This window comes from Bos javanicus, chromosome 4 (genome assembly GCF_032452875.1).
Source record: "Bos javanicus breed banteng chromosome 4, ARS-OSU_banteng_1.0, whole genome shotgun sequence".
Taxonomy (NCBI): Eukaryota; Metazoa; Chordata; class Mammalia; order Artiodactyla; family Bovidae; genus Bos; species Bos javanicus.
Genome location: NC_083871.1, coordinates 63440125 through 63453152, shown reverse-complemented (window position 1 = coordinate 63453152; position 13028 = coordinate 63440125). Strand labels below are relative to the sequence as shown.

The 13028-nt window shown below is 43.0% G+C and overlaps 1 protein-coding gene across 2 annotated transcripts in view; it reads left to right on the top strand.

Moving 5' to 3' along the window:
* The window catches only part of BMPER (BMP binding endothelial regulator), a 252643-nt gene that overhangs the window by 130074 nt on the left and 109541 nt on the right, over positions 1-13028 (top strand). For both annotated transcript variants that reach the window (XM_061414163.1, XM_061414164.1), the window contains exon 7: positions 12297-12396. In XM_061414163.1, the coding sequence (XP_061270147.1) occupies positions 12297-12396 (100 nt within the window). The remainder of the gene's footprint in view (positions 1-12296; positions 12397-13028) is intronic.

The window sequence follows — 13028 nt, the reverse complement described above, 5'->3', positions numbered from 1 at the left end:
CTTTCCATGTGTTTTACTCAATTATAGAAATCCCAAATCAGTGGGCCTGTACTTGAATATTTCACAGTTCTTTTCAGCTTTATTTTCAGCATCTTTCTTCCTCAGAACCAACATGGGCATCCATGGCAGGCCCTGGACTTGGGATAGCTGGAGTGACAGATGCCAAGTTATATTCACAATAATTCCCTCCTTCTGTAACTAGACTCAGTAACTAGGGGGTTCTGTCGTGCTGCATCTCTGCCTGTCTTAGGATGGAGTTTGCTCTCACAAGAAGACAAACAGGGGACTTCTCTTTCTCACTGGAGTTGCCCAGACTTGTCAGAATGAGACCTTTGGCTCAAGCTAGGAGCCCCTCATCACAACTATTTCCAACAGTCTATACACATCTCTTCCTTTGATCATGTTGGGCCTAGATTATGATCATCCCAAGAGCTTGCCAAGATTGGCTTACATCCTGATTGTCTTAAAACACAAACTTAGAACTGGTTGACAAGACCAATACCCACAGGCATCACTAGTTTGAATGAATAGTGTGAGAAGCCTCTCGGAGAAGGCAATGGCACCCCACTCCAGTACTCTTGCCTGGAAAATCCCATGGACGGAGGAGCCTGGTAGGCTACAGTCCATGGGGTCGCTAAGAGTCGGACATGACTGAGAGACTTCACTTTCACTTTCACTTTCATGCATTGGAGAAGGAAATGGCAACCCACTCCAGTGTTCTTGCCTGGAGAATCCCAGGGAGAGAGGAGTCTGTTGGGCTGCCATCTATGGGATCACACAGAGTCAGACACGACTGACTCAACAGCAGCAGCGGCAGCAGCAGCAGAAGCCTCTAGTTTCTCTGGACAGTGTACCTCAACAGAGGCTAGAGTGTTTATAGGACTCTGTGGGTATTATGTTTACAGCAATTTATATTTTATTAGAATTTTAGGGAATTGTCATTTGATACAAAGTAGAGAACTATACGTAGTCGTGTGTACTGAATGGAAGTTTAGAAATTTTTCATTTAAAGATCACAGTGTCTAACATATAGAAAGTCAAATGTTTGTTGCAGAGATGAACAAAAGCCAAAATGCTGTGACTCATCAACTCAGAAATTTCAGTTTAAATATAATCTTTTTTCTGTAGTGTTTTCAGGTATACTATATTTATGAAGAATCGTGAAGACTTCTAAGTGCAATTTTGTCAATACAGTAAGGGGATCCAGATATATCTTCATTAAGACTAATTCATTTTAAGGCAACAGATATTTTTAGACCTTAGGAAACATTACTGGAGCACAAACGTTTTTGAATTATTCCAGTTTTAACTGACAACTGTACAAGCAGGTGTTTAACTGAAAGCCAAGCACGTCCGATGTTACTGTGGTCTAGCTGTGGAGCTGGGAGGAGAGAAGCACTTGAGGAAGACAAAAGGAAGATTAACCTAGCTTCTATCCTTAGTGAACTCCCAACCCAGTTTGGGCAAATAATAAATCCAAATGAAAGACTGTGGAAGCAAAATAAAACAATATGAAGCATGTGGTATATTACATAAACAACTTCTGGTGTCAAAACTTAAAGGTCAACAGAAAGGTTTTAGATGAGCAGTCCATGAGCATACTGTGGGACAGTATTTCTAGAGACACTTGCCTCCAGTCAAAGGCTTTCGTGTAGCTTCCTCCCTAGCGCATAACCAGCTTTGCTGCAGTGCAGACAGCCTGGGGAACATGAAAAATGCCCTTCCTCCTGCACAATGGTGTTATTTCCTTCCTTTCAGGAATGGCTCATAACTCACAGGAGGTGTGAGTTCTGAATGATCGGTCTTTTCATCTCCCTGGAAGTGGGCCAGACTGTAGATAAAGCGTTTGATGTGTCAGCGGTAGGCTTGTAACAGCTTTGACTACTTACATGATGATGAAAGGTTGAACTTTGATAAAAATGGCAAGAAAAGGAAAAAGGCTCGTTTTCTTTCTTTTACTTTTTTTTTTTTTCCCAGAACGGCAGTTGAAAAACGTCCTACCGGGGTGGTCTGGAAGGTGTCTGGGAATCTGAAACATCAGGAGGGTGTTCTCCTGTGGATTTGTTTGTTTATTTGTTGATTGTTTCAGAGAGGGAGCCCCCCATGCTTGCCAGCAAGGCCAGATTCTCAGGGCCCTTATCGGCAAGTCCTACCTCTCTGTTCAGTGAGCCTTGGAAAGAGGTGTCACATCCTTCAGGGCAGATTACTGCTTCTGCTCCAGTCGTCCGTCAGCCCTCAGCTCCCATCCGCAGACACCAAATGAACTAGGGCTGGCAGATCTATTCTGATTCCCAGAGCTTTTTTATCCCTCGGGTTGCAGGGCATTTGCTCAAAGATCACATTGGAGGTTGGCCCTCAAGGGTGGTCTTATCTTCCTGTTTCTAAAATGGACAATGACAGGGAATAAAATATTCGTGGAAACTTCCAACCAGTTGGAATTTGCCTCAAACAGTACCCCAGTTGTTATCAGTGATTTGTGTGTCTGCCTGTGGGGAAAGCTGGGCTTGGGGAAGAGGAAGAAATTTGAAATTTTCTTTTTCAAAGCAGAAACATTAAGGAAAAACAAACAAACAAACAAACCCTGCCATTCAGCTAAGTGACAAGAAAGAGCAAAGAACCAGGACTCAGAGGAAGACAGATGAATTTTTAGCTTTAGATATGAGGCTTAAGCAAACACATAATGGAAACCCTCTTTTAAAATGGTGTTAGTGAAAAGAATCAACACATTTACATCACCTATTTATTTATGACTCTAATATTTGTCTCACAAAATTACGACCTTTGGCCCTGCCTCCACGTGCCCTTGAAGTCCACCGTTGTCTCCATAGCTAGGCTGAACCTGCTCACCCAGGCAGCTGCTGATAATAAGCCTAGAGCTGGCAACAGGGGAGGCCTGGCTGTGGCACCATACAACCCCAACCCCCCACCCCCACCCCGCCACCCACCCCGGCCTTCAGTTTCTCTGAAATCTCCTGCAGGTGTCTCTGAACATGATGAATACAATCAGACTCTCTGGGGATCATCTACCATCAGAGGACACTGAAGTCCCTGCAGGGCTTATTGTCAAGGGCCAGAGGGTGATAAATCATACAACTTGGTGGGAACTTAAATATAGGGGCCCAGAAGAGACCTGTTGGTAAACAGGATGGTTTCCTTCTTCCTTAACATCCAAAATGTTCCTGAAGATGTCCATCAGCACCGATGATTGGCCTGAGACAATAAGAAGAGAGTGAGCAAGAGGAGAAATTCAGATTGTCTGAATGGAGTGTTCACCTTCTAAAAGGTAGAATGAAATAACTAGAGATGAGCAGAGGGAGAGCAAATGGGAAGTGAGGAACTTGTTCAGTTCAGTACCATATAACCAGGATTCAAACAGAAGTTCCTGGCTGTCTTTTCCTTTTATGTAAAACATAGGGAAAACTAGCTTGTTCAGCGGGGGGAAAGCTGATAGGAAGGTTATTATAGTGCGTTATAGTGACATTAGAGCTGAAACATTACATCTGGTGCTACACAGTGAAATGAAATGTTATTTCTTTAATAATAATAACTTTGGTAGTTATATAATGTAGTAGTTATATAGTTAATAATAATGTGCTCTCTGACCATCTAGATGTTCACATCCTAATCCCCCAAACCTGTGACTGTCACCTTATATGCTACACAGTGAAATGAAATGTCATTTCTTTAATAATAATAACTTTGGTAGTTATATAATGTGGTAGTTATATAGTTAATAATAATGTGCTCTCTGACCATCTAGATGTTCACATCCTAATCCCCCAAACCTGTGACTGTCACCTTATATGGCACAAATGACTTTGTAGATATAATTTTAGTTAAGGATGTTTCCAGTAGTCATGCACGGATGTGAGAGCTGAACCATAAAGAAGGCTGAGTGCCAAGAATTGATGCTTTTGAACTGTGGGGTTGGAGAAGACTCTTGAAAGTTCCTTGGACAGCAAGGAGAGCAAACCAGTCAATCCTAAAGGAAATCAACCCTGAATATTCATTGAGAGGACTGATGCTGAAACTGAAGCTCCAGTACTTTGGCCATCTGTTGCGAAGAGCTGACTCATTGGAAAAGACCCTGATGCTGGGAAAGATTGATGGCAGAAGGAGAAGGGGGTGACAAAGGATGAGATGGTTGGATGGCATCATCGACTAAATGGACATGAGTTTGAGAAAACTGAGGGAGATAGTGAAGGACCAGGAAGCCTGGTGTGCTGTAGTCCATGGGGTCACAAAGAGTCAGACACAACTGAGCTACTGAACAACAACAAAATGATGTTGAAATGGAGAGATTATCCTGGATTATCTGGATGGGCCCTTTTTTCAAGAGTCCTTAAAAAGGGAAAGTGGAAGGGTCAGAGTTAGAGAAGACATGATGATGGAAGCAAGGGCCAGGTTCAGAGAGAGATTTGAAGACACTACTGCTGGTTTTGATGACGGAGAAAGAAGACCAGGAACCTAGAAGTTGGAAGAGACAAGGAAACAGATTCCTCTGGGAGTCTCTAGAAGGAACACAGCCCTGCCAACACTTTGATTTTAGCCCACTGAAATTGATTTCAGGCTTCTAATCTCCAGAACTGTAAGATAATAAATGTGTGTTATTTTAAGTCACCAAGGCTGTGTGGTAATTTGTTAGTATGAGCAACAGTACAATTGGACTTGGAAACATAAATTGATGGGAAAAATGAAAGGAATTTGGTTCAGGCTTGATTCTTAAGGCAGGCCTTGATTTTCTGAATAGGCAGTGAAGCAAGAAAAAGGTTTTGTTTTTATCAGCCCAGTGGGTACTTCTCAGAGGTCATTGTTGGCTCAAGATTTTCATGGGACAAAATAAGTACTGTGGCCAAACTTTGCTGACATACCTTTGACTCTCTGTGTGTAGAATTGAAGTTGAGTTTTATTTTATGACTTGAAAACAAAAATCCATGCATAGCATGATGTTCAGATTCTTGGGAAAGAAAGTCTCCAGGATCCATACAGATGGTGATGATAAAGCCCGAGTTGGACTCAGCACAGATGCCTCAGAGAAGCGTAATTCAACTCCATCAGCCTGTCACCCACTCCTGCTCTCCTTTCCATGATCATGAGTAAAAGTAGCCTCTAGCCACTGAGGTGAAATGGGGCCCGATTCTTCTCTCAGAGAACTCTTCAACCTAAAAAATATTCTCCATCATTCAGAACACACGTCTTAATCACATGTTATAAACTATGATGTGCGCTAGCTGTGAGGAACTCACAAGATAATTATGACTTAATCCCCGCTTGATGGAAGCTCCTGTTAGTGAGGCATTTGCAAAATGTGGTGCCTTGGACAGCAGCACTCAAGCCGGCTGGGAAAGTTATCAAAAATGCAGGTTCCTGGATTGTGGCTCGAGAAAACGTTGGTCTAGTGTAGTAGTTCTCAACTTGAATTGATTTTGTACCCCGGCATCATTTGGCAGTGTCTGGAGACATTCCTCTTTATTGCAACCAGGGGATGAAGGCGGATACTGGCATCTAGTGGATAGAGACCAGGGATGCTGCTAAACATGCATATGACGGCCCCCTGAAGCAAAGTCTTAAAACATCAGTAATGTCAAAGCGGAAAAGCCCTAGGCTAGTGTTGAGTCTCACAAACACACACACACGTGTACACACACACACACATACAAATTATTTTAGCGTGTGGTGGTAGTGGTTTAGTCACTCAATCGACTCCAACTCTTTGGAACCCTATGGGCTATATAGCCTGTCAGGCTCCTCTGTCCATGGCATTTTATAGCACGTAATATAAACATATATGCCAGTGTATTGTGTGTGTATACGTGTGTGTGTGTGCGTTCATATATGCCTTTCTCTTGCCCATTGTAGTGGGCTTGTGAAAGTAAAAGTTGCTCAGTCATGTCCACCTCTTTGCAACCCCATGGACTGTAGCCTGCCAGGCTCCTAAGTCCATGGAATTCTCTAGGCAAGAATACTGGAGTGGGTTGCTGGTTCCTTCTTCAGGGGATCTTCCCAACCCAGGGATCGAACCCAAGTCTCCTGCACTGCAGTCAGATTCTTTACTGTCTGAGCTACCAGGGAAGCACGTGACATGTCTTTGTCCACTCTCCTTCCACTTCCTCATCCTCACAACTCACCTGCAGCCTCTCTTTTGTGTTGATTTCTGATTCCACACTGGCCAAGAACAGGGGAAGCCAAGTACTAAGTCCTTCACCCTTGAAGTAGCTGTCATGCTTCAGAACTTCATCAAAATAAATTTCCAGGTTGAAGAGGGGCGTGGATAAAGATATCCATTTCTCTGAGAGAAGTTTTTTAACCCAATTTGTAATTCAGATTTGGTGCTCTGCTCCCAAATTTGCTTTATACCACTGGTTGTTGTGATGTAAAAATTGTGAGTCACACATGAGCTCTTTGTACCCACGATTTATTTCTTCCTTACACTAGTTCCTCTAGTTTTTCCTCTTCTTTCGTTCTCACCTCCATCTAGAATCAATGGAGAAGTCTATTTTCTTCAGAGTTGAATATTGTTTTAAAAAAATTACTCTCCAGACAAATAAAAATCACTCTCGAATGTGGTTGCGTGTAGCTGACTGGTCTTAACTGGTTAGACATGCACTGCTGTGCTTCCCACCTCCTGTTAGGTGGCCACGATCTGTTTCCTGGTCAAGGAATGAGTGCCATGTCACGTGCTGCAGAACAGTTTCCAGCCCCCAATTCCCAGCAGACCTCAGGGATGGAGAAGCATCCTGCATGCACATGGCTGTAGTTTTATCATCTTGCACTCATCACTACCGTCAGGAAGATACTTTCTTTCTTTTTTTTTTTTTTAATTATGCAACAGAACTGCTGCTTTAGGGTAAACTTTGACACAAAGTAATTGTGTTCTTGACTAAATCAACTAAAAGAAAATTAAGAAAATAGACCTGGCATAAGTTCCATGTCTTTCTTTTTAAAACAACTGCTTTTGGAGAAGCACTTGCATAGGCAATAGGAACAAAGGATCACCTCTAGAGGACAAGTTTGCCTTTTCAAGGAATGGGCAAATGGTAGAAATTGTAACTCTCCAGTATCATGGACGTTCCTAGCTTTTCTTGTTGATCAAATGGGAATACAGTCGTTAGTCCCTATGCATTTTGACCATTTAGACATTTTCAAACATTAGACAAAATACATGGATACTAGGACTCATACCATCTTTAAAAATTGAAGTTGAGGGATGCTTTTTGAAATATGGGCACTAACAAACATTTAGTTGGTACCCAAATTATGCAAAACCCACGGAGATACAAAGGTAAAGGGATGCAGACAGCCCTGAACTCTGCCGTCTCATCAGCATCTTTCAGTTGCTCTGAACAATTTACCTGGATTCTGGAGCTCATTATATGTGGTGGCTCTTCCTTTCATTCAATGAATTTTTATTGAGATGTTTCCTTAAGTCCATTGAAGGATATTAGGCTCAAAGGACTGGTTCCTGCCCTTAGAGACAAAACCAGTGTTGTCTGTCAGGGTTAAATGTTCATGTGTGTGTCAAAAATACCACAGGAGTACAGATGAGAAAAGAAAAGATACAGGATTATAGAGGAGGTTGTTGGGAATTGAAAGGGTCTAGTCACCCTGTTTATTTAACTTATATGTAGAGTACATCATGAAAAATGCTGGACTGGAAGAGACACAAGCTGGAATCAAGATTGCCAGGAGAAATATCAATAACCTCAGATATGCAGATGACACCACCCTTATGGCAGAAAGTGAAGAGGAACTCAAAAGCCTCTTGATGAAAGTGAAAGTAGAGAGTGAAAAAGTTGGCTTAAAGCTCAGCATTCAGAAAATGAAGATCATGGCATCCGGTCCCATCACTTCATGGGAAATAGATGGGGAAACAGTGGAAACAGTGTCAGACTTTATTTTGGGGGGCTCCACAATCACTACAGATTGTGACTGCAGCCATGAAATTAAAAGGTGCTTACTCCTTGGAAGGAAAGTTATGACCAACTTAGATAGCATATTCAAAAGCAGAGACATTACTTTGCCAACAAAGGTTCATCTAGTCAAGGCTATGGTTTTTCCTGTGGTCATGTATGGATGTGAGAATTGGACTGTGAAGAAGGCTGAGCGCCGAACAATTGATGCTTCTGAACTGTGGTATTGAAGAAGACTCTTGAGAGTCCCTTGGACTGCAAGGAGATCCAACCAGTCCATTCTGAAGGAGATCAGCCCTGGGCTTTCTTTGGAAGGACTGATGCTAAAGCTGAAACTCCAGTACTTTGGCCACCTCATGCGAAGAGTTGACTCATTGGAAAAGACCCTGATGCTGGGAGGGATTGAGGGCAGGAGGAGAAGGGGACGACAGAGGATGAGATGGCTGGATTGCATCACTGACTCGATGGACGTGAGTCTGAGTGAACTCCGGAAGTTGGTGATGGACAGGGAGGCCTGGCGTGCTGTGATTCATGGGGTTGCAAAGAGTCGGACATGACTGAGCGACTGATCTGATCTGATCTGAGAAGACTTTACAGAAGAGAAGAGGCAGGAAATAGACCTTGAGTGAAGCAGGATTTCCATAGGGGTCAGTGATCGGGGCAGAAAGGGAAAGATGCATGCATAAAGAAGAGAGAAGGCATAAGATATGTTTGGGGACAGGAAAGAAATAAGATACATTGGAATCCCCTCTCTGTGTTGGTGTTGGAAGTAAAGGAGATTGGAGAAAAGATTATGGAGTATGTTGCCTCACTGGGGTAATAAAGAACTGATTCATCCGAGTGTTAACATGGTAAAATTTATTTCTTGCTCATTTAACAGTTCCTTGCAGGTGTTTAGTGGGTAGACTTCCATATGGTGACTCAGGGAAGCAGGCTCTTCCAAGTTATTGCAAAATTCTTGAGAGCATGGCACCTTGTTGTTCAATTCCTCAGCTGTGTCTGACTCTTTGTGACCCCGCGAACTGCAGCAAACCAGGCCTCCCTGTCCTTCACCGTCTCCTGGAGCTTGCTCAAACTCATGTCCATTGAGTCAGTGATGCATCCAATTGTCTCATCCTCTGTCATCCCCTTCTCCTGCTTTCAATCTTTCCCAGCATCAGGGTCTTTTCCAGTGAGTCAGTTCTTCTCATCAGGTGGCCAAAGTATTGGAGCTTCAGTTTCAGCATCAGTCTTTCTAATGAATATTCAGGATTGATTTCCTTTAGGATTGACTGGTTTGATCTCCTTGAATCCAAGGGACTCTCAAGAGTCTTCTCCAACAGATCAGTTTAAAAGCATCAGTTCTTTGGCGTTCAGCCTTCTTTAGTGTGAAAGATTTCCGTCTACCTCCCACTGGCTACCCCTAACAGTAAGGGAGACTTGGAAATACAGATTGGCTCTGTGTCAGGAGAAAAAAAAGATTCTAGTGGGCACCTAGTCATTTCTACATGGACTTTTAGCTTGAATGGGTTAAACTTTCTCCTGAATGTTATGGTTAAGTCATCCTCCACCTTAACATATGGATGTGCTCTATAAAGAATGATTTTTTGGTGTGTTATATTCACTGCTGGTAATCCCAATGTATGGTAAACCTTGAATAAATCTTAGCTCAAATAATGAAACAGTTATGGATGCTGGATAAGAGTCTTGGAGATATTGAACCTTGCAGGATGGACTCGTGGAAAGAAAGTTGAGGCAGGTAAGTTAATTAGAAAGCCATGGTGATAATCTAATAGAGTCAATTTAGTGCAATTACAGTAGGAATTAGTGCAATTTTAGAACCAGAAATGTTTGCTTCTGCTTTTTTAACTTTCTTAGTTTACAGCAAAGCCCTGGCTTATAGTTTAGCCAGAGTCCCTGCTGATTTGAAATCATAGAAGCAGGTTGTGAGCTGAAAGGGCCTGGGACTTTCTTTGGAGGTATTAATTGGAATGCAGCCTCGGGACTTGGGCTATGCCACAATTCTGCAACCCAAACAAAATAAAACCTGACCAAAGCAGCAAACTTAAATTGGAGTTCAAGTTACTTTAACGGACTCTTGGGAGACACAAACTGCAGTTGTATTATGTATGCAAAATTCACTCTTTGACCTTATTGTAAGGAAAATTACTGGAGTACACACAGTCTTTGGCTAGCTTTCCAGTGTGTTGGACAAGTTAATGGCCATGCAACTATGCAATATTTTTCTTAAATTTTAATTTTAAAATATGCTTGAAAAATAGATGCTGATCCAACAAGAACAGAGAAAATTGATGAAAAGAATACATTCTCTGTGCACCTAAGAGAAGCCGACATCCAGGCAACCTCGTGTAGCCCACGGCTTCGAGATTTGAGGAAGTTAAAAGCTAAGGAGAGCCTTCTGCCTCCCTCTAGATTTGACTTTTGTGGTTTATGTATAAGCCGGGGCAGACCTCAGAGTGTGACCAAGACTCAGGTTATGCGCCTCTGAAGTCTGGTGAAGGGCCAGAGTCTAGGATTATACAGTCGAGTGAGGAAACTCACTGAGAACAGCTAGGGATTCCTGGGAGATTTTTAGTGATTCGTGCTGATCTGGAAATAATGGAAAAACAACAGAAGGACTTTTTGTGGTATTTTTGTGTGTTTTCTATTGGTTTGGGGAAGAAGCCAACCTTAAAGTGGCTTAAAAATAATAAATATTTAAAAAGACATAACATGCTCTACCCTTTTCATCTGTCCCTACCAAAAAATAAAACTTGCACAATGAAAATGGCAGGAATAGGAAGGGAAAGCAGAAACAACAGGCGACAGTAGTGTGCTCGGATGGGAATGAATAGGATCCAGACGGCCAATGTCTGGTGTTAATACAGAAAGTGCTGGAGAAGGTGTGAGGAAACGCTCTGAGGGAATCTTTCCCTTGCGAGGCCCAGGACTCTTTGAGGCGTGAGTTGCTTATTTCCTGAGGCCTCTTAAGATAAAAATTCCAGGCTTGAGGCAACGGGTACTTCGGAGGGTCTACTAGTTTGGTTTCCAGCTCAAATCCTAGAGAAGCCAATTCATTGAGATGTCATTTGCCTAGTGATTGATCTAACAAATTTACTGATTTTTTTTGGTAAAGAAAAAAAAAACTGAATTATTCACAAGTTTGATAGTAATTCATATTGCACCGGATAGTTTTCACTTGAGCCTTGCAAAGCTGTTGAATGTAAATTGACTGGAAAACCCGTTTTTTGTTTTTTCTTGTCTTGGCTTTATGGGGATTCAGTTACAAGTTGCTGAGGTTGGAAAACAGGCATCCCTGCTAAGGAATGGAGAAAGGAAGTTGGTGTGCTCATCTTCACATCTCGGAGGGGCGAAAGATACTAATGGGCAGAGAAGCAGGGGATGCTGAGGAAGACAAGGAATGAATGTCAGAGGTGATGGACGCTGGAGGACAGAAAGGGTCAAGAATGAGAGACAGTGAAAGATCTGAAGACTCTAGAACATTTTCCAAGGCTGCTGAAGTCTTTTTAATATCAGTCATCATAAACCTTCTACTTGATTCATATTAGTTTGGCTGAGTGACTTCAGTGAAATGGTTCTTCTGAATGTTGGCTTCCAGTGTATCCATTTTCAGCAGATTGACTAACTTCCCCAAATCTGAGCCTTGCTGAGTTGTTCTAGCAATACCTTTAAGGAGTGACCAAAAGGGAAGTCTTCCTGGAGGAAGCTTTACCGCAGGACTAGAAAGATGGGGGTCTGAAACAGGAAGACACATCTCAGTAAAACCCCCAAAGTTGCTTTCTTGCCTTGGGCTTGGAAAGAAAGGCCAACCTGTCTGGGTTTGCCAGAGACATTTCCTGGTTATAGTACTGAAAGCCTCAAATCTCAGCCAAACTGAGAGGGTTGGTTGGTCTTAAAAGCCAAAATGCTCAGGTGGCTCAGACGGTAAAGAATCTGCTTGTAATGCAGGAGACCAGGATTCAGTCTCTAGGTTTGGAAGATCCCCTTGGAGGAGAGCATGGCAACCCACTCCAGTATTCTTGCCTGGAGAATGTCACAGACAGAGGAGTCTGGTAGGCTACAGTCCATGGTGTTGCAAGGAGTCTGACATGACTGAGTGACTTTCACTTTCACTTCAAGAGGGAAAAAAAGATAAAGGTGGTGGTGGTGGTGGTGAGTGGGGAGAGGTGATGCTGAACCCATTGCTTTAGAGACAGCCTTCTCATGGGTACAATTCATGGCATCTACGGGGAAGAGCACGGGATGCCTAGGGGCAGTTGCCAGGTCTGAGCAATCACCCTGGGACCAACCCCAGGGAAGGTCTAGGTTTGTTCCAGATAGTTTGGTTAGACACTATATATATGCACGTACTTTTCTAAATGTGCTTTTTTCTCCTCTTTTCTTTAGGGAGGCAGGACACAGTGCGTGAGAGAAGTCTGTCCCATTCTCTCCTGTCCTCAGCACCTTAGCCACATTCCCCCAGGACAGTGCTGCCCCAAATGTTTGGGTGAGTGATTGTTTTCAGGTCAAAGAACAATGTAATTCATTCTGGGAGTTTCTGTTGAGAGTTGTCCACTTTGTTATCTTGAGGTTCTCAAGTTGTGCTATTTCATGGCTTCTTAGAGACAACACCTTCTTCTGATTACCTGAGTGTAAGGTGTGGTGGCTCAGTAGGTAAAGAATCCACCTGCAATGCAGGAGACCCGGGTTTGATACCTGGGTCAGGAAGATCCCCTGGAGGAGGAAGTGGCAACCCACTCCAGTATCCTTGCCTCGGAAATCCCATGGACAGAGGAGCCTGGTGGGCTACAAGACCATGGGGTTGCAAGAGTTGGGCACAGCTGAGAGACTAAACCACCACCAAGGTGTGTACAAGGGTTTATTTCACTTCTGAGCCTCCCCAGAACTTTCTTTTCTCTTATCTTCCCCTGTAGTTGTAAACCTGGTATACCAGACACCCTGGGATAATAGCCTGGTGTGGGGAGAATGGTACTGAGGAAACCGTCTTTAACTGGACATTTGATGATTAGTAGGAATGTATTTTTGTGGGGAGAACAACACTGAGAAACTGTCTTTAACTGGGCATCTGACATTTAGTAGGAATGTATTTTAAAGGCATGTGAGGACTTCCCTGGCAGT